Source organism: Pomacea canaliculata, linkage group LG4 (assembly GCF_003073045.1).
Source record: "Pomacea canaliculata isolate SZHN2017 linkage group LG4, ASM307304v1, whole genome shotgun sequence".
NCBI lineage: Eukaryota > Metazoa > Mollusca > Gastropoda > Architaenioglossa > Ampullariidae > Pomacea > Pomacea canaliculata.
Window position 1 is genome coordinate 10,314,939 of NC_037593.1, and position 20,516 is coordinate 10,335,454.

General features: G+C 35.8%; 3 protein-coding genes and 1 long non-coding RNA gene across 8 annotated transcripts in view; 2 read left to right on the top strand and 2 right to left on the bottom strand.

Annotated features, from left to right (window-relative positions):
* LOC112561808 (clustered mitochondria protein homolog) overlaps positions 1-7,902 on the bottom strand; it is a 33,755-nt gene extending 25,853 nt beyond the window's left edge. The window contains exons 1-3 of one of the 3 annotated variants that reach the window (XM_025234549.1): positions 7,626-7,902; positions 3,230-3,350; positions 759-1,000 (exon numbers count right to left, since the gene is read on the bottom strand). In XM_025234549.1, coding sequence (XP_025090334.1) covers positions 759-1,000; positions 3,230-3,350; positions 7,626-7,673 — 411 coding nt within the window. In that variant the 5' untranslated portion in view covers positions 7,674-7,902. Of the gene's footprint in view, positions 1-758; positions 1,004-3,229; positions 3,558-7,625 lie in introns of those variants that run through there. The other 2 variants (XM_025234548.1, XM_025234550.1) reach the window with 2 other exon arrangements.
* Positions 4,383-6,865, top strand: LOC112561809. The gene is made up of 2 exons (XR_003098728.1): positions 4,383-4,545; positions 4,935-6,865. It is a non-coding gene; the product is annotated as an uncharacterized LOC112561809 (long non-coding RNA).
* A 180-nt stretch (positions 7,903-8,082) lies between the features above and the next one.
* Positions 8,083-14,829, bottom strand: LOC112562318 (keratin-associated protein 10-7-like). 3 transcript variants are annotated; one of them, XM_025235507.1, is made up of 7 exons: positions 14,676-14,829; positions 14,185-14,316; positions 12,817-12,960; positions 11,147-11,212; positions 10,745-10,783; positions 8,497-9,082; positions 8,083-8,240 (listed from the first exon to the last, which is right to left on the bottom strand). In XM_025235507.1, exons 2-6 carry the CDS (start codon positions 14,275-14,277, stop codon positions 8,528-8,530), a joined length of 897 nt encoding a protein of 298 aa, XP_025091292.1. In that variant the 5' UTR covers positions 14,278-14,316; positions 14,676-14,829; the 3' UTR covers positions 8,083-8,240; positions 8,497-8,527. The 3 variants fall into 3 exon arrangements, with proteins under 3 accessions (XP_025091292.1, XP_025091293.1, XP_025091291.1); XM_025235508.1 differs by lacking the exon at positions 8,083-8,240 and adding an exon at positions 10,146-10,223 and having other exon boundaries at positions 8,272-9,082; XM_025235506.1 differs by lacking the exon at positions 8,083-8,240 and having other exon boundaries at positions 8,272-9,082.
* Positions 14,830-14,957: 128 nt separating this feature from the next.
* On the top strand, positions 14,958-20,454 carry LOC112562319 (NADH-ubiquinone oxidoreductase subunit 8-like). Its single transcript, XM_025235509.1, has 6 exons — positions 14,958-15,051; positions 18,207-18,269; positions 18,760-18,849; positions 19,250-19,422; positions 19,795-19,923; positions 20,043-20,454. Exons 1-6 carry the CDS (start codon positions 15,015-15,017, stop codon positions 20,172-20,174), a joined length of 624 nt encoding a protein of 207 aa, XP_025091294.1. The 5' UTR covers positions 14,958-15,014; the 3' UTR covers positions 20,175-20,454.
* Positions 20,455-20,516: the final 62 nt, after the last annotated feature.

Sequence of the window (20,516 nt, forward strand, 5' to 3'; positions counted from 1 at the left end):
TGCTAGTCATGCACCAAACTGTGTGTATAGTTACAGGCAACTGCTATTTTGAAGAGGTACTGAGAAGAAGCTTAGAGAGGTGTGTTGGCAAGTCAGTAAAATTAAGAGTAGAGGCTATTGCATTACCAGATGTTTACTTATGATAGATGGTTTTGACCATCTTCTCTAAAGAACTGTGCATTGACACATTTTTGTATAAATATATTTATCTGTGTTCTATGTCGTAAAGTCCTGAGCCACTTGATAAGGAAAATAACATGATTTGGAGAGCCTCAAGCAATCGTTTTGTGTTGAAAGAACGTTGTTGACATCGTGTGTGGTGCTCTTGTGAGAGGCGGCATTTGTGACAATCATTACAACACTGACAGCAAGATGTAAACCTAATTAAGTTAATCAAAATGCATGTTTGAAATTAAGATCCCTAGAGGTGGTGTGAGGGGGAAACAGAAAGAGAAATATATGCAATTTCAACTTTTCTTTTTGCATGAATTTAGTAGTCTTCTGCAGTCTCATGGGCCCCATACAGTTATATGGGGGAATAGCTGTGCCGCTCTGATTCATTTTACACATGATTTTTGTTTGGGGTAAGTGGACTGGTGCAAAACACTATCACACAAAGGCAGCAAGACGTAATCACCTCAAAACAGCTGTGCTGACTCACAATATATTATGTTATAAATACTAAAGAGGCACAATCTAGGTCAATGAACACAAAAAAGAAAGTCACTCTCACACATTTTCATTTCCACGACACTCACTGTTAGATCAAAGGGCTCACTGCCTGGAAGTGCAATCTGTATGGTGAAACTGGTGTCCTGAATGACAAAAATTTCTTGATCTTTCTTGTCTTTGTCCTCCAGTTTGTCATCCCCCTCCTCCTCTGTCTTTTCCTCCTTCTTGCAGGAGTCAACATCATTTTCGCTGCTCATATCAATCTCACCACTGGAACTCTCAGTAGAAGAAACAGAGTCCATACTGCTGTCTCCATTCATCATGCTCTCTACTGACACACAACAATATTGTGTGGTCAAGTTCAAAGATTACCCTTGGCAGATTAAAAAAATGCTGTACAAAGTAATGAACAGAACTATTGTAACTGCACTTTATACATGACATCTACTGATTAGGACAGTCTTGGAAACATCCAGTGTGACTGCAATGTTCTAGTAAAAAATGCTAACTGTATGCCCAGGTTTTGCTTGCTTACTAACTTCATCAAACTATAAAAGAATATAACACTGCCCCATTGGGCACAGGTGCGATACCCTGGTGTTCCCCAGCAGGGACTGGATTCAGCATCCTATAGCATCATGCCAAATGAATAAAGATTTAAGGATTAGCCTATGAACACTGCAGGGATCTCCAGCTTAATCCCCCTGGAAAAGCTAGACACATGATCACGTGATGCCAGGCATCACAGAAATTCAAGCAACTGTTAACTGTGATGAGGAGCATGTGTGTGCGCATGTGTTAAGTATGTGAATATGCATAATACAAATTATGTTGTATAAAACTATTTAAATTTAAGCAGCATGCTGCCAAAAAAAAAAATGATCAAAATATTTCTGTGAATCCTGCATGCTGATTGCAAAAAAAAAAAAAAATAATAATAATAATAATTATATAGAAAACTGTACTTCATAATGTAGCTATAAATAGTAGATAAATCTGAAAATATTAAAATGAGATGAACAAAATGCTAGGTCAACAAACTATGTCATTAACATATTAGAAACCTAGTGTGGCAACTGGAATCAAAAACAGATCATACTGCAAGATGTAAACCTTTGTAAATGATGGCAGCAAACTTCATTGCCATTACATTAACTATTTTCATAAATAAAATTCACAGAAACAATAAAATGCTTCTATCTGTGGATGTGATTAATTCCACGACGTACATTCTTTACCAAAAGACAGCTTTTTAACAACATTTGTCTAGAGTTCATATCAATGTTTTTATTTGGCCTTTGGGGATCTGATGATAAAGCTACACACATTGCATATACTACTGCAACCACCCAGAAAGAGAAGTAATTATTAGTCATTAATGCTTTTAGTAGATGAACAAACAAAATAGAACAAATCTGCCTGACTGGTGCCAACAGTTGAGTGTTTAATCAACTTATGCTGAGCTAAACAAATGGAAACTATGTAATGCCACATCACCTCCTTCACCTGATCCATATCATAATCCTATGTCATTTATTTTTTTTTCATCTTTTAAAAGAATAAAGCATGCATTAGACCTTTACCCCAATCTGGGCCTAACATTATATATCAGTTCGTAACATAATTCATTCAGCTTTAGATATACCATGATTAAGAAATTATAAATGATGCTATCGTTTCACACTCTACTCGTACTTTTTTCAATATTTGATGAACTTGACGACTGTACTAAACATAATGGTTTTGTTATGCTCGCCCTTGAAAGAGGCCGATGGTTTATTTAATAAAGTGATTCTGATATTAAACAATGTGAAGGATAGCTAACTTTTGATTAAATGAATATGCCAAACTGCACTACGATATGAATCTGACGTCTATTTCTAATAACAACAATGGAGATTACTTTGTTTGGTTAAAAATCATACCAATCTTTTGTCACTGCTTAATAATGATTGGAATGTCAGAAATACACCGACCTCCACACGATATTGCCAACGAAAAATCTCGTCACATAAGTATACGATATCAGATATTAATCCAAACCTATATAGCAGACGACGCTTGTACAAACGTGCTTGGCTAAGCCCGACCCTTCGACCTTGAGGAACCCACATGGCTGTAACTAAATTCTGACGAAACATTCGATCCAGGTTACCGAAGGATATGTCATAAATAAATGTAAGCAATATTAACACTACGACATTCACGTCTTTGCAGACACCCTGGTGCAAACACGCAAACAATTTTGTAGCTGTGTTGGGGAATCGTGGTCTCTGCAACTTCGTTAGTACGTCTCTCATACCCTAAAGCAAACTACCAAAGAAAACAAAAACGGAGTTTTTTTTGTGCCGAATTCTAGATACGCTAAAAATTCAAAAGTTACAAAGAAAAAGAAAAATGCTTGACACTTGTACTTTTCTGTGACTAAATTTATACAATCGCCAAAAATTACAAGTAACAGACAAGTAACTACGAAGGCTGTCCAGCAAGTCGACTTTGCCCTCCCCTTTACACGGACATAAGAAAATAAAATATGTAAATATCAGCTTTATCTCACCATGTCCATTTTGAAGTGATTCGTGTCCATTCTGGCAGCAGTTTTCAACATTTGCCGGCGTTCCGTTGTTTTGCTGGCTTTCTTCAGCACTACTTATTCCAGCCATTCTCTTCTCATGCACCTGCGTTAGGTAACACGTGTGGACACAAGACCTTTGAAGGACGACTTCTCTAGCTAGTTAGCCTCAAACCCAAAAGCGTTCGAATTCAAACACTAAAAATATCAATGCTAGACAGAGAAACGCTAGAGTTTTTTTGCAAACAAAATATTTCTTATCTGCATAAATACTATACATAATACTAATGAGTATTACACACCAAATGTTTTCATTTTTCGCATACAGGCAAAGGTCACTCTATCGGTCCACGGACGTGTACACAACTTATATAATTCGTGGTCTTTTATGAACAGTAAAACAAATAAGACTATATTTTGTTTCCTATTTTTGGTGTATAAAATGAAAGCGAGAAACATTTTAAGTTGAAAACAAAGCTGTTATGTATTTGGATGCTGGGGAAATACGTTTCACTGATTTCAAGAGCGATGGAAACAGTCCGATCATGGATGTGTAATATAAGTTCGTACGGGTCCATTCATATAAAACAACGTGCATTCGTAAAAGCTATGAATAAAATTAGGCTGATATTCATTAACTTATTTTAAAATTAAGTGTGATTTTTAAACGTCGTACAGCGAGTGACATTAAAACTTAAAACAATCGATGTCACGATCGAGAAGCTATATAAAGTCACGTAGCAGACGACACATTTTATGTAAGGTGGACTTCGATCGTGATTAAACCATGCATGGATCTATAGCTGTATCGTCCGTGATGAAACCAAGCACGCATTTCAACGGGAGATTTTATGCACGTATGAACTCATACTCATGCTTAAAAAAAAAAAATAAGTATAAATCTAATCAATGAAGTCGAGTGATCGAATGTTATACGCACATTTATATACATTCATTCCACTCATCGTATAATTGTCCCTGATTCTATATATTATAAACACATTTTCTTCTATATAGGAAGCATGGCTCTACCTAAACTGACAAAACAGCGGATCCGTAGTAAAAAGCAAATGTGTGTATGTAAACATGCCCTCTCCCCTCACTTACATGGGGTGGAGGGGGCGGTCACCACTATAGGCGCCCGCGCATGACGTCACCGAAACTTAAGTAGTGGACAGCAAGCCTCCACAAGCTTTCTAGCCGCGCGTTGTTTTGGTCCGAGTGCACGTTTCAAACCTACAAAAATGGGGAATTTTTGCTGTATTATTGTCTGCGGTCATCGCAACAACCGAGACGAAAGTGTAAGATTTGTTCGTATCCTAGCTAGTTGTACCAAACAAATCTAGTGAGGAAGAGAGAATTTCAAATTAACGAGAATAACTGAGTCAGAAATGATCGAGATTACAGAAAAACATTGCAATACCATATTGGCATCGTGTTTGGTCCGTGCACTTTCTCCCAGGTTAGCGGTAGTAATCTTGCTATTTAAATATAGAAATAAACGAGATTTTGTGCTTTTTACTTTTTTAATGACGTCGAAGATTGCTATAGCCTAAAGATGATAGGTATAAGTACGCATATATAATGTTTACTAATGTAAAACATTGACTGTGCGCGTGTTTGTGTGTGTGTCCGATTTACCTACTAGAAATGAAGACTTCCTCATGAAGTGTCTTTTCATCACTTACAGGAAAACCAGAAAATCCCAATGTCTTCACAAATTCTCACTGGATGCTAATCAACTTGGGTCACAACAAGGGCAAAAAGATAAAACCAGAAGAATTTCAACTCCCCAAACACAGGAACAAAAGAAATTATATGGTAGATGCCTTGGACAATTTACAGGAGATGGAGACTGAGAAGCAGAATGAAGTGCAATATGATGAGAAAGAGACACAGACATGATGGTGGATTATTTAAGTAAACTAGATGATGTTTTAACTCCATCTAGAGACCACCGGGTAACCTGCCGGTTCCAAGCCCGGATGAAGGAGGAGGGTTGGGCATGGGGCTAGCAACCCCATCCTGTAAAGAAAACTGCTGCAGAAACTGCAAAAATATTAACTGCACAACAAGAGCCTGGACGGGAAGATCCCTCTTCAGAAGGGCCTATGATGCGTGCTGGCGAAAGCCCTCGGGAAGCCAGCTGATCAACCCATCTTCTCAAGGCCAAGAAAAAAACCAGGATAGGGACCTGGAACATCAGAACCCTGTACGAGAGAGGTAAATCAGCTCAGGTAGTCCAGGAAATGAAGAACATCAAGCTCCTCGGCCTGAGAGGACCAACCAAAAACCTGCCACCCAAGACATCAAGAAGTGGAAGTGAGGCTGTATCGGTCACACCTTGCAAAAGCCGGCCAACAATTTAACAAGACAAGCTCTGGGTTGGAACCCACAGGGGAGGTGCAGGGTTGGGAGACCCAGACAGACATAAAGGAGATCAGTCCACAGAGAGGCGGGGACAGCTGGCATGGCATGGTCCTAACTGGAAAGGGATGCCCAGAATCATGTCCAATGGTGGGGTGTGGTTCCGGCCCTATGCTCCACCGGGGCCAACTAGGATCAAGAGAGAGAGATGATATTGTCAACCAGTATACAGCAGGAAAATGCTACAGTGAAAAAGAAAATTGACGAAAAAGATATACACACCAAAATTATTATCAACAAAATGCGGACAGAGTTAGGTTCTATACAAGGTTTCCAAATATGGTTGTGCTCTTAGCTTTGGTCAACATAGTTAAAAAAGACTTGAAAAACAATTTGCAGTCAAAGTTTCAGTAGGTTGTTTTAACTTTAATGAGATTGCATCTGAATTTAGCTTTTGATTTGTTATCAGAATTGTTTTTTGTTTCCCAGTGTACAGCAGCCAGAATATTTTACGCTATTCTTAATGTTTATATTTGCATTTACACCATTTAGTGTTTTTGGCCTGACAGAGAAAACATAAGGAAAAACAATGCCACTCAGCTTTCTAGAAAATTTTAAAAGAAAGGTGACTATAATCACTGATTGCTTTAAGATGAGATTAGAAGAATCATCAAATCTTCAAGCATAAAACCAGACATTTTCTAACTACAGATGTGGAAACACTATGAAATTTCACATTAGTATTGCACCACAGTGCATGATCACTTTCATTTCCAAGGCACGTGGAGGCAAGACCAGTGACAGACATAGAACAGAATAGTTTTTTAATATAATTTGCATGTTGGTGACCTTGTTTGGGCAGATGGTTTAATAGTCATGAAAGTGGTCTGCAGAAGTTAAAACCCCAGCCTTTACAAGGATCAAAAAACAACTGCATTTGGAGTGGAATCAAAGATCAAAGCCAATGGAATCTAAGCTAATGTTTGTATTGGAGTCCACATTATCATTAGTAAGTCTTGATGAAAATAATATGCCAGCTTTAGACAAGGTGGTGTTTGTCTGCTGTGATCTAGTTAATTTGTGTCGTTCTGTTGTTTTGTCTGATGAAGAAGCCAAGGTCAAAGTAACTGTTTTTAGTAATGTCGAAAGAGAATTAAGCACAGGTGGGGGAGACTCCAAATAATTAAGGATAATTTGCATTTTGAAATGTCAAGTGCCCTGTGACAATTTGATATTAACTTACATTGATGATACCATTTGGATTTGAGTTATGATTTAACATTGTTTACTTCAAGAGCATCTCTCACTCCAGTCTCTTCAAGAGCATCTCTCACTCCAGACTCCTCTTCCTAATCAGCAATAGTTGCAAAACAACCATATCCAGACATCACAAGGGTCTCTATGGTCATGACCCTGTCCCAGTCTGTTGTGCTATGCTTCCTTCTTCTACTGACAGTTGTGACACCCAGTCATCACAAACAACACAAGCATCTCAAACCACACAAGCATAAAAATGAAGAAAAAGGAGAACAGCGACCCAAAAGCATCTAAAAGGTAGCCTTATCCCTACTGTGATTTCTGTTTTGTATAAGGAGTGCAAAATCCAGATGCATAAATTAAATGGGAAACAATAGAACAGGGATAAATTATACTTTTTTCCTACTATTATCTCATTCTCAACAGTTTTTTTTATTGAAACTGAAAGCTTTTATATTAAACTAAACTAAAAGCTATTAAACTGAAATACTGATTTTTCTTTTTGCACTATGGTGTAACACTGGTCTAATTCACTTCCTATCCTATCCTGCTTCACAGCTGCTGCAAGTGTTTTATGACTATTTTGCTAGACTTCAGACATGGGATCATCTTTGGACTTGATATCGGTGCCTGACAGCATCTCTTGTGATATTCTTCTTGTATGCTCTCAGACCAAATTTCGACCAGTCTCTGATGATATAAATGCGATCATTCTGAAAGCCAAGCCAACAACTTGCCAGTTAGACCCAATACTCACACGCCTTCTTGAGTGCTTAGATATTTTACTTCCTTCCATCACAAACATTGTAAATGTCAGCTTTTCATCAGGTGTTTTCCCATCTTTGTTTAAAAATCCCCTGGTGAAGCCACTTCTTAAGAAATTCTCGCTTGATGTCAAGGTGGTGAGCAATTATCGCCCAGTTTCCAGTCTTTTCTCTCAAAGATCATAGAAAAAGTAGTTTTGACACATGCTCAGTCAGCATATAGACCTTTTCACAGTACTGAAACTAATTAAAGCGACCACCGACATATTATCTGCCCTTGACTGGTGAATTTTCTGCCTTAACTCTACTGCATCTGTCTGCTGCATTCGACACCATCGACCACTCTCTGCTTCTTTATAGACTACACACCCTCTATGAGATTTCTGGACCTGCACTAGCGTGGTTCAACTCCTATCTCACTGATAGGATGCAGACTATGTTTGTTGATGGTCAAACGCGCGCTACCAACACTCTTGTTTGATCCAGACTTGATTACTACAACTCCTTGATGGCTACCTGCCATGAATACCTTCTTCACAAACTTCAGAAAGTACAGAAATCTGCTGCACGTCTGGTGTTTAGAGCTAGGAAAAGGGACTTTGTAAGGTCTGGGAACAAAAAAAAAAAGAGAAAAAAAAATTAAAAGTTTGTGCAAAGTTTATTTTAACTCCATTTATCAACATATAATTATAAAATTTATTTTCTGCAAAAGAAACTTCAGAAAACAGTTGAATCTCCTTGTTGATGGCAGTTTGGCAGTGAAGCTTTAGCATGACAAATATGCAGAAATACAAATGATCAGATATTTTAAACCTATAACCATAATTCATACTTGGATTATATTACTTTTATTTGCACACTAACCTGCACTTTTGTTCTGCAAGCCAAAACACATTCACATTGGCAGATTCTTGGTAAGCACACTTTTCTTTGATCTTTTTACCCTCTCAGCTGAAAATGACATGAAGCTTACTGGTTCTTCCACTCTGTCTGATGTGGTCATCGCTAATGAGAGAAATCTTGGTGACATTGTCATGTTCCTAGGTAACTGACCATGCTGTGACCCTGTGCCAGTTTGCCTGTAAGATGTCATTTCGTTATATGGACTTATGGAAGAGTGCACCCTAGGATTTCTTTGACCCTCATGTTGAAGGGGGTATGAAGCAACAAAGGTATCTGCAGGCATGTGAGTAGCGGGTCGCATCCAGTCCCTTGATGTTCTTGGCCGTTCAAGGCTCAGCATCCTGTCATGTTCATGGAACACACTCTTGGCTGGTAGGGACTGTTGATGAAATGTTTGATCCATAGGCAATCCAGGAGACTTGGCATTACTTGATTGATGGACTGGAAAAAAACCAGCACGCTCTCTGCTGGGGTGTGGTGGGGTGTTCACCAGACGGATCTCAAAGCACATGCAGTTGCAGGTCTCAGAGTCAACTTTCTTGCAACACTAAAGACACAAACGCATGCGCATTATTTACAAACTATACCTAATTTTCACAGAGCAAGTTGATGATAAATTTTGATTTGTGATAAAAAGTATTGTGGAACATTTATGTTTCTCATAAATATAAAAACAAATCATTCTCTCTCTTCACCCTATTATTTGGGTGAGATAATTAAAACTTACATAGCTATATCTACTTGCATCTATTAAGAAAGTTTGTTTTGTCTGCACTAGCATGATAATGCCTGATGGCATATACAGTTATTTGTTATGCCAAGTAACAGTTCTACAGAATGAATAAAAATGCTATATCTAATATTGCCCGATAGGCTCAAGGAAAAATTAAATGCTACATTTTGATCAGATTACAGCAACTTTGGCACTAAACAATTTACCAGTCACATATAAGAGAAATGACAATGCTGAATCCAAGAAGGTAATTACAATCACTATGGATGAAACAACTAATAATCTGCAAATAATTAGTTTCAGGTTATGGTTATAATAAAAAGCCTTCAAAGAAGACAAAGAGTATCGAGCATTTAACCCCCACCAAAAAAAAAAAGATTAAGAATATTCATGCATGAGTAAGCAGTTATTTTCTTCCAGAAAAAGTTTAAACTAGGGGAATTTATACATGGTGCAAACTAGGCAAAGTACAACATTGTCTATTCACCCAAAAGGAAGCCATGCTTGCAAGAGCCTGTATACGTGTCAAAATGTACAGGCATTTTCTTCAAATATGCTTATATAAAATACACGTGCAAACATATACAAAGGCTTTTGCACAAGCAGATGCTTATAAATACTTTTGCAGGCATTATTAAAAAAGCACAGAAATGTTTCTTAACAGCAGTTATTTATTTACAGTAATTTCTCTGTAGTAATCAAGGGCATAGACTCTAAGAATGTTACAAGTAAAATATATCTTGACAATCAAAAGACATGTAAGTCCAAAAGAAGGCAAATGACAACTGAAATTTCTTGAAACAGATAAGAAAAAAATGAAGCTGGGGAGCTATTGGCAAACAAAATCTACATTGTACTATATAAACCATATACTTACTATACATGGTTTTTTTTTCAATCAGAACCCTATAGATTATGGCTTGGGTGGAGGTTGATTTCCATAGTCATAGCATTTCTGATAGGAATAAAATAAATCAGTATGGCATCCAACTTCATGGTAAACAACATGAACAATCTTCTAATGAACACCTAGAAAACGGCACAAGAATTTTCAGTATATTTAAGCAGACAGAGTGCTTTTATGCAACATTTTGACTGCAAATGTCAACTGTCTCAGATTAACAATGGTGATCAAAGTATGGTGATTGTTTTTTAATAGCTGAGTTTATTATGTTCCAGATTTTAACTCATAAAATCAGCTTAGATTTTTCCTTGTTACTCCTCAAGCAGCATAGTGCTGCAGCATAGCAGCAGAAAGAACATAATACTTTTGAGAGTTATCTGTGTAGATCTATGCCATTGATAACTATTTGAAGTAGAATTGTAAAATGCAGCAAAAACCATGAACTGACAATATTTCAATTTAACAACCATACAACAACAAAACACAATTTCAACGAAATAATGAGAAAGCGGAAGGTTAATGTATTAAAATATAACTGTTTTCCACAAAAGGACTACTTAATAGATACATACTTTCTTTGTACATGAGCTTATCTGCTTCTTTTTCACCAGCTACAAGATGTAATACCAATGAAACTACAGAAAAGAGTCTTAATAAAGATATGCTAAACAATGATATGGAATGAAGACATGCTAGAAGAATGAGGTATCCCAGCAATCCTTAATTCATTTAGGTTTTTCTTATCATTTTTGCAAACTGAAAAACTTTAGTTTAAATTTCTACATTACTTTTCTATCCTACAGTGTCGCATATAAAATGAGCATGAATTCTATTATTTGCATTTTATTTCTCATAAGAAATCTTTGAGTAAAAGTCTATGAATGGAAACAAATCATTAGAGAAACAAGTCTTTATAGCTCTTTTTTATGCTTTGATCCTGAGACAAAGCAAATCCTGCTAAGAAATATACTTACCTCCCAGAATGATGGTCCTTCTGACGCACAGCACTGGCACATCAGGATGTCAACACAGGTAATATGCTGCACAGTTTTGATCATGTTCATCAGCTTACCACATAGCAGCATATACTAATTTATGGAATACAATTGTCTACAAGATTGCAGGTCTATTAGTCTATTTACACAAATACATAATAGTTGCAGAAATCATCTTGGTCTGAGAGTACACTAAATATTACACAAAAACATGTCCAAAACAATTGTCTGGGAACTAGAAAAAGGCAACTAAAAATTTTTGCATTATGCATTATTATATACTTACCCTTCCCATACTCTCTTCTTACATCCCCCAACTACCCAAACAAAACACTTTAACTATATTGCTACTAATTTATTAAGACAACTTCATCATGCATCCTACATCAGTTTTCTAACAGCTGATATTCTATTTAATTTGCTTGAAGATAGCTGTAACAAAAACTGTACTTTAGCAAAACAATATTCACATTTCACAGGCAAAACAGAGATTTATTGTGACATGAACATGAACATTATGTAACATCTAGTTTTATTGAAATCAATGTTGTCTTCACAATCTTCATTAAGTCAGAATTATTCAATCAGAAGTAATTTTCTTTATGAATATATTTGGCAAGTACAGAAAATTTTCCGAGATCAGAATTATTGCAAACGTAATTTACAGAATGAACATTTGATGGGTTAAGCATAGATCCGAATGAGCGAACAAAAAGCACCAGAATCAGAAATTAAGATCAAGCATTTCTAGCTATGAAAAAAACTGAAAGCAAAATATTTCACCATGAACAAAAGAAAAGAGGGCCATAATCAGATTTAGAGAAGAGAAACATAGGCTGATTATAACTCAAAATACTTCAACACAGTAGCATAAATAATGCAGTCTGAAAATAGAACAATTAAAGGTGCTGTAAGGAATCTTAATAACAGTCTGCAGAAAAGTGAACCAAAGATATCGTGCAAACTCAAATTAACAACACTATTCAAAACATTACTATTAAGTTTGACATTGTTATCTAGCAAACATCAACTGAATTATGATCCTGTGAGTAAACAGGAAATATTGACAATGATAATGGTAGGCCCCTTTGCTGCTTATGCAATCTCACTGCACACTGTATATATGATTTTGCAATGTCAGACATCATTTGTTTCCTATTTGAGGTCCGAGCTTTTTCAATTCTTTGCCCTGATCATTTGTGACATATAAACATTGCAGACTTTCGTGATAGGCCTAAAGAAACATTAATTTCATGAATACCTTTCAAATACTGTACTATGTATTTTCACTCTCCAGGTCAAGCAGGCACTCGACTGGAATCCTCAGGGAAAGAGGAGAGTTGGGAGACGAAAGCAGATTTGGTAAAGAACAGTGGAAAGCGAGGCAAAAGACATTAGAACCACATGGGCCCAACTGAAGGGGCCTGCCCAAAACTGGGTTCGCTAGCGAGGTGTTTTTGCAGCCCTATGCTCCTCGAGGAGTAACAATTAGGACTAAACTAAGCTATGTATTTTTCGTGCTCCAATTCCTTTTTATTGATGTGTTGTATCTGATTTCTGTATCTTTATTCCTTTCAGTTGTTTTTATGCTTTGCTGTCTTTTATCATATTCCAACATAGTTATAGATTTTGCATCAAATATTTCTTACCTTTCTGTTTGGACAGCAGGACTTAAGGCAAGATTTGAGAGATGGGCTCTCACAGCAATTGCAACTCTCAGACAAAGCAACACAGCAGGGCTGAGATCCCTCAGACTTCACACAGCACTGTGAGCCACAACACTGAATGCGGTCCTAGACACATTTTAGCCAGTTTAGACAATCCCTACACTTAAAACCTGAGAGATAACCAATAATCATACCTGATTCTTGGTAACCAATAGAGTCCATTATCACCAAGGTGTTGCAACCCAATTTCCTTCAGTTTAAAACTATTAAAGTATTTTGAGTCCATGTATTATCATGCAGTAACAAGGATCTGGCAGATTTTACCAATGAATTTGTAACCAGCTATTTAATATCAAAAAATATCATTAAATATGTTTTTCACAAACCAAGCCATCGTGACACAAAATCTGTAACATCGACTGGTCAGAGTATGTAATGGGGATTTAATCACACTGTATCACTCATAAGTGATAAGTGTATCCATAAATACATCTCTTCCATCTTATTTAAGGAAATTGTAGGGAAAACTTTTAGTTCTTAATGATTTTTGTGCATTCCAGTTTGAGTTAAATGTTTAAATAATGCACTGAGAACAGCAATTCAAGCTTTTTAACTTTTCTAATTCTTTCTCACAAGAGACTTCTGCCACATTGGAAAAGCTGCTTTTTTCTGGAAACCCTGTCCATACCGTTTATGATATGATGTTTTTACATTAGCCTTAGTTCTACTTCTGTTGTGGCCCTATGCTCCTCGAGGAGTAACAAGGAATAAAAAATAGTTCTACTACGATCTTCTGGTGCCTTATACTATTCTAGCCATCTAAATTTACTTTTTATTAACATTACTTATAGCATATGTGCATTTCTATCTCATGCTTTAAAGGCAGATGTTCTTGATAGCCTGCAATTATCTTTCTGGCATTCTTAAAAGGAAGACCAGGGATCACTCACCCTGGGTATCACAAGAGAAGTGCTCCTAACAAACTCTTTGCTTTCTTTCTTAAATGATTAAGTATATATACATAAAACTCTTATTAAAACATGTTTATTCTTTTAATATTCTCCTTTTATGTAGTCACAGTATAGCTCTTGCTTTGATATTTAATATTGTTTACTTCTCTTCTACATACTAAGATAATATTTAAATTGATGATGATGATGATGATGATGGGTACAGTTTGTTTCCCTTACCTTGGGTACTGAAAACAGTCAGTACACGTACAGTACTATATTTCAATAAAGATTTCTCACAGAAAGATATTTTATAATGTTGATAATATGAAGAAATCGTATATGCTGATTTTTTAAATTCAGCGAAACATGTAATATTTGCAGGCAAAAAATTACTTACCCTCATGCAATAATAAATTAGCACAACTGCAACCATTATCAAGACATAGAGACCAATAGCAATGCTGATAATGGCAGCCAGAGGAAAAGCCATACCCAGCTTCTGTTTTCACATGTTCATTCCTTCAAGATGCTTTAAAACATGACAAGTATATAGTGATATTTTAATTAAATGTTATGCGTGTAAGATTAAATTACTATTTATTATATACTCTCTGCGACTTGCTGAATTTTGCTACTTATGAAAAACTTATGTCTGTTTTCTAATATTTGTGCTGACAGAAATGCAGACTTGGCAATGAACATAGCTTACTAGCTCACTAGCTAGACCATTGCTAGATAACATGCATCTAATTTTGCAAACATGTAAAATCTTGCATGAAGCAAACTGAAAATAAGCGTTTAAAATACACTATATCTTGTAAGCTTACAAATCGTAAACATGATTAGAAATACATCCCAAAAAAACCATTGCTATTTAACAATGCTGACCTAAATTTTGTTACTGAAAGAATTTCTGCTTTCCCATCCAAAGTCATGTCGAAACAAAAACCTTGCCAACTTCGTCACGTGATATCAACAAACTTCCCCATGATTAATATGAAAACAAAATTATATACAGTTTTAACCATTTACGAACAAAACAGATTTGCTCAAAATCTTCATGGAAACTTTCAATAAAAAAATATTTGTTATTATCACATCATGCTATATCAACAAATATATCGTGGTTTTTCTTATTCCTAAGATCGAATAATGCCGTATCGCCAAATATTAGGTGGATGGGGGCCATTTTCAAGAGTACTCCCCCTTAGATATAATAGGCAAAATATGGCGTCTGTCAAGTTGTTTTATGCTCGAGCAAACAGTGCGTACAGCTTTGTATTTTGTTTTTATTGTGTGTATGCTGTCGTTCGCTAATATTGCATTGTATAGTAAAAGTTGTTTACTGATAAATTGAAGTGTTGTTTTAAAATGTTGATCAGTCTTTAAGTTAATACATCGATTATTTTCTCAGTAGTAAGCTGCATTTTTGTTTCAAGAACTCTGAATGTCAAATATTATATGAAGTCGTCGATCGTTGGCACTCTCTTTATTAGCGGCTGCCAAATATATTTAAAGTTAAGCAGAAAAACGTTAATATAATGAAGAAAATATTACCTATACACTCATACATATCATGCATTTTGGTGGCTGAGATCTGTCAAGTGCTACCTTTGTTGACGCCTTTCTTGGCCTGGAATGATTTTAGAGAATAAAATTGTTTTCCCTCATTTGATCTGTAGATGTACATGTGTTCATTTGCTTGCACATGAACAACAAGCTATTAATCAGTTGAATCAGAAGCCCCATTTAATAATAGTAAAAACTTTTTACAACTAGTTAAAAGCAGTAAAGTACTAATTTCGTTGCGCTATTTATTTTTTTGTTAATTAACAGACTTCTCGTTGTTCTACTTTCTAGGAGAATTATGTTCCCTCACTCTTTCTTTTGTATAGATGTATGTAGGGCTGATTGTAACAATGTTATTTTTAGATTAAGGTAAATCATTTTTATTATAATTTCACATTTGCGAGCACATGCACACTCCCCCCGCCCCGACTCTCAAACCAATTGTCATTTCTTCTTTTACAGATATTTACACATTTCTCCATACACTTGGTATTTTCCTTAATACATCCATTAAATAGGTCCAGGGCCCCATTTATGTCTGTGTCTATCAATTGGATTGCCTGACTTAAACTATATAAAGTCTCTTCTTTATTCATATTAGTTATAAATTTTGAGGCATTATTATTATCCCAGGCAAAAAGTTTTCTTCTGTGTACGTTTCTTTTGTGTTATTTTACATGACTTCCCACTCTCTCTTGCTTATGATTTAGCAGACACATTTCATTTAAATTTAAAAGCAATCGACAAAACATCACCCTCCACATTCTTTGTTGCCTCTGCAAGGATTAATTCCTATGATAAAAATATTTGTTGTGCAGCAGTTCTGTAAATATTTATGATTATACATTTTGAAACAGTACAAAAGTTTACACTTGTAAGGCTCTTGCCCTCAGTTGTTGTTTGGATGTGTCTGTATTGCAGCACACATCTTTCTCCTTGATGGAATCTAGATGATAAAATATAGGGCACTTATCTGAAATCTTGACATGAAATGTTAACTACATACTTTTGAGTTTGTTGTCAGCATGGAGTTCTCTGTGTATAGCTTGCAAGCATAAATTTCTTCTTTATGCCTTTTATTCATTTAAAAATTGGAAAAGTAGGTGATATTAATTAACTTTCTTTTTTTATGTATTGTTGTGACAGTTAATAACACAACAGTAATCTCTTTTACTCATTTGTTTATGTTAATGTCTTAGTAAATCTTAGTAAATACAGTGCTGATAGGCTAACAATTGCAAGTTTTACAGCACATGAGCTGAATATTTGATAAAATATCCTCATTATTTGGGTACAAATGCATTACTCGAGGGCTTGTAATACTAGGCTGACAATGGAAGCAAAAGAGGTGGGAGAGGTTGGAACTGCCTTCATTGAGCTGGGTGATGTGGTTTTTTTAATTTTTTATCTATTAAACTTAGGCCTAGGCCTACACCTTACTAATATGATGATGTTCCTGCCTCACATTATTTTGCCTCTTGCCAATTTATACATGTGCCCTCAAGTTATGCATTTGTTCCAGTTTATATTTTAGCAGTGAATATTTAAAAGTTTCATCTGTTATGCTAAGAAATTTGTATAAACATATTAGAATGGTGTAATTTGTTTTTAATGTTTTCATATGGCATGATATTTTCAAATAGTGCAAATCACACATTGAAGAAAGTCCCACATGGGCACAGTGTGGCTAATCTTTACATCTTGTATCAGAGAATGATTAGTGTCACGCTCATGGCTTGTGGCTATTTGTCACCTGCACTCTACAGTGCCTTTCAGACGAGGAAAATAAATCAAATCGAAACACAGACACAGTTAAAATTTTTAAAATAATATAATTTGAAATCCATAAAAAGGAAACACAAAACAATTCCTAATTTCCCAACCCCACAGTTTGAACACTCGTTTCTTCCAATGTCTCACAAATATTCAATCTTCTTGCCATCAGTACAGTTCCTCACAAAGTCTCCACTTGAACAGCACAAAATCCACAATGTTTCCACTTCTGACATACACAAATACATCCACGTGAAAGTAACACAGAGTTTTCACCTCTTGAAGTTATATCCAACTCAGCCCTGGTCAGTAATCCCAGGTGGATACAAAGAATAGGAACAAACAGAAGAGAAAAACACAAAACACAATAGAAATCCAAAAGAAAAAATCTAAAAGAAAACCTGGAGAAAAAAACAAAACCATTCTTTAGATAAATGCAAATTCAAACTTATAAAATATACACAAATATATCACTCATCCAATACAGAAATACAGATTCACCGAAAAATCAACAAAGATATACACTCACCTCAACAGGTTCAATGTTAACAAAAATACAAACAAATCTGGTAACTTCAAGTGGGTTCAGGACTTGTAAAATACAATACAAATCTGTTCAGGATTTGTACTCAGGTCTACAACAACACCCAGTCCATTCAAGACTGGTTACAAAAACCAACGGCAGACGCACTGACAGAGGAGACTATACCTTCCCCCTGCTCCAATCAAGGGGAAAAAAACCCCAGTCACACCACACACATCCAAAACAATACTACTCTCTTTCCTTTGTTCTTCCAGCAAAACAACCTATCAACACACACTTAATTGAAACAAAGAACGCCGGCCATCCCACACACCTCAGGCTGTTGACACTGACAGCCCACCAATAGGTGTTTTTACCACCTCACCCATCCAATTACTTTCTTAATTAAAAAACAAACATTAAAAAAAAAATACATGCAGCAGGTTTGTGACACTATTCAAGTGACAGTAACTGTGTTAACTGATAGGCACCTGCCCTATAAGTTGATTGACAATTACAGTAGACAATGCTGATCATTTGTTCATTTGTTTCAGCTAATGCCATCTTAAAAAATGTTGCAAGATCAGCTCTGGCAGTACAACAGCGCACAAATTACAGTGAGTTTGACATTTTTACAACCCAACGATTGTATTATTGCAAAGTATGACAAATAACTTTGAATACACTATAAGAATGTAACAGTAAAACTAATGATTTATTTAGTTTAGTTTATTCCTTTTTGCTCTTTTGAGGAGCATAGGTAACAACAACAACACCTCGCCAGCAGACCCAGTTTTGGGCAGCACCCTTCAGTTGGGCCCAGGTGGTTCCGATGTCCTTTGCCTCATTTTCTGCTGTTATGATTTATTTAGCGCTATACAAATTCTGTTTTTTAAGATTTATAAATTTATAGCCTGACTGACCATCTTACACATCTCTGGGAAATGGGAAACAACATCCACTTTACTTCCAGTTTTGCACCATCACTCAGGAAATGCAGAAAAAGATAGCTTTGACTTTTAGCTAGCATATACAGGGACACAAGTTAAATATTTCAGCAAGAACTGAAGATTTATGTTTAGCTTTAATTATGTTTTTGTTTTGTAGAACAAGTGGGTAAATGTGATCCAGATATGGAATGGAAACCAATCATGGACAGAGCATCCCAGACAGTCTTTTGGACAGAACTTCTCAAAGGTAAAAATGACAGAGTTTGTGGGTCCGGATGGCCTGGATGTGTACTATGCTGATCATATACTGATGTGTTCATGTATATGAGAGAGAGACCATGCACAGTTTAATGTCTTTGCTTATGTTTCAAGTTATAGTTGTTATATATATATTGTATTTGACTGCTGTTGTGAGTTAAAGAAAAATGTGTGTTCTGGCTTCATGCCAGGGACAATAATATTTAAATCATCTGTGCCTTCCCCTTATTCTCCACATGGATTTATTCAGTTAAACCAATCCAAAATCACAATTTACCTCAATGTACGAAAATAACAAACAGGTGAGAATTTTTATGTTCCCATGTTTTAAAAGAGTATTTTTATTTTTATTGCTGTTATAGATTGAAAGTTTTGTTTCCTCATTGCAGGTCTGAGCATCACACTTGGCTATCTCTTCAAAGAGCCTGCTACCATCAATTATCCTTTTGAAAAGGGACCCCTTTCTCCTCGGTTTCGTGGTGAGCATGCTCTAAGACGGTACCCATCTGGTGAAGAACGCTGTATTGCATGCAAGCTTTGTGAGGCTATCTGTCCTGCCCAGGTAAGCCAACATACTACTCTTCTGTGATTGTTGCTGTTGTGTAGATATATCACATTAACTTTTGCCTGAATATGATTTTAAACATGAATTTCGGAGTTCTGGCAACAATATTTTCAATCACTATATATGGCCACGTCTAGATAAAGATTTTTAGATACCAAACAAAACAAAAAAAATAAAATAAAGCTAAAGCATGAAAGATCTTTAAAAAAATTTTTTTTTAAGATATGGATATGGGAAATCAGTTGTTAAAAAAAAGCATCAGGTTTTGCTTAATTTAAAACAGCGGTTGCAACTATTTTTCTATAATGTTGCTATTTATAATTTGAGTTTAAATCAATGGCAGCTTAAATGGGGCTATTTTCATGGCAGGCGATTACAATTGAAGCAGAACCACGTTCTGATGGCAGCAGGAGGACAACACGCTATGATATTGACATGACAAAGTGCATCTACTGTGGCTTTTGCCAAGAAGCATGCCCTGTTGATGCAATTGTAGAGGTAAGACAAAATACAGGATGGTTTTGTTCAGAAAATTGCATCATGAGCAACTTTTATTCCTCCTATCAGTTTTTTCTGTTTTAGCCTGTCAAAATAAATTTACTTCTATTTCTGTACAGGGCCCCAACTTTGAGTTTTCAACAGAGACTCGTGAAGAGCTGCTCTATAACAAGGAGAAACTTTTAACCAATGGAGACAAGTGGGAGTCTGAGATTGCTGCTAATATACAGGCTGACTATTTGTACAGATAATACAGCTGCATTTTGTCCATCTGATTATTAAGATTTCAACATTTTTTTATGGCGATGCTTCTTATAGGTTTTTAATTTTGGATTTAAAAATAGGCACATTTAAGCAACCTAAATAAAAGGAGAGATTAAAAAAAAACAAAGACATTGAAAATGCAACAGAAAATCTTTATTATGTTTGATCAGCTTAAATAATAATACTACTATTTAGATTTTATGCAAAATATTCTATGTACAAAAAGTACAGATATGTGTCAGAAAAATAAATTGGTCTGTAAAGTTCTGAGACTGCTTAAAGAATAGTCCTGCAGAAAAGTGTAAATGTTTAGTATTAAGATTAGTACC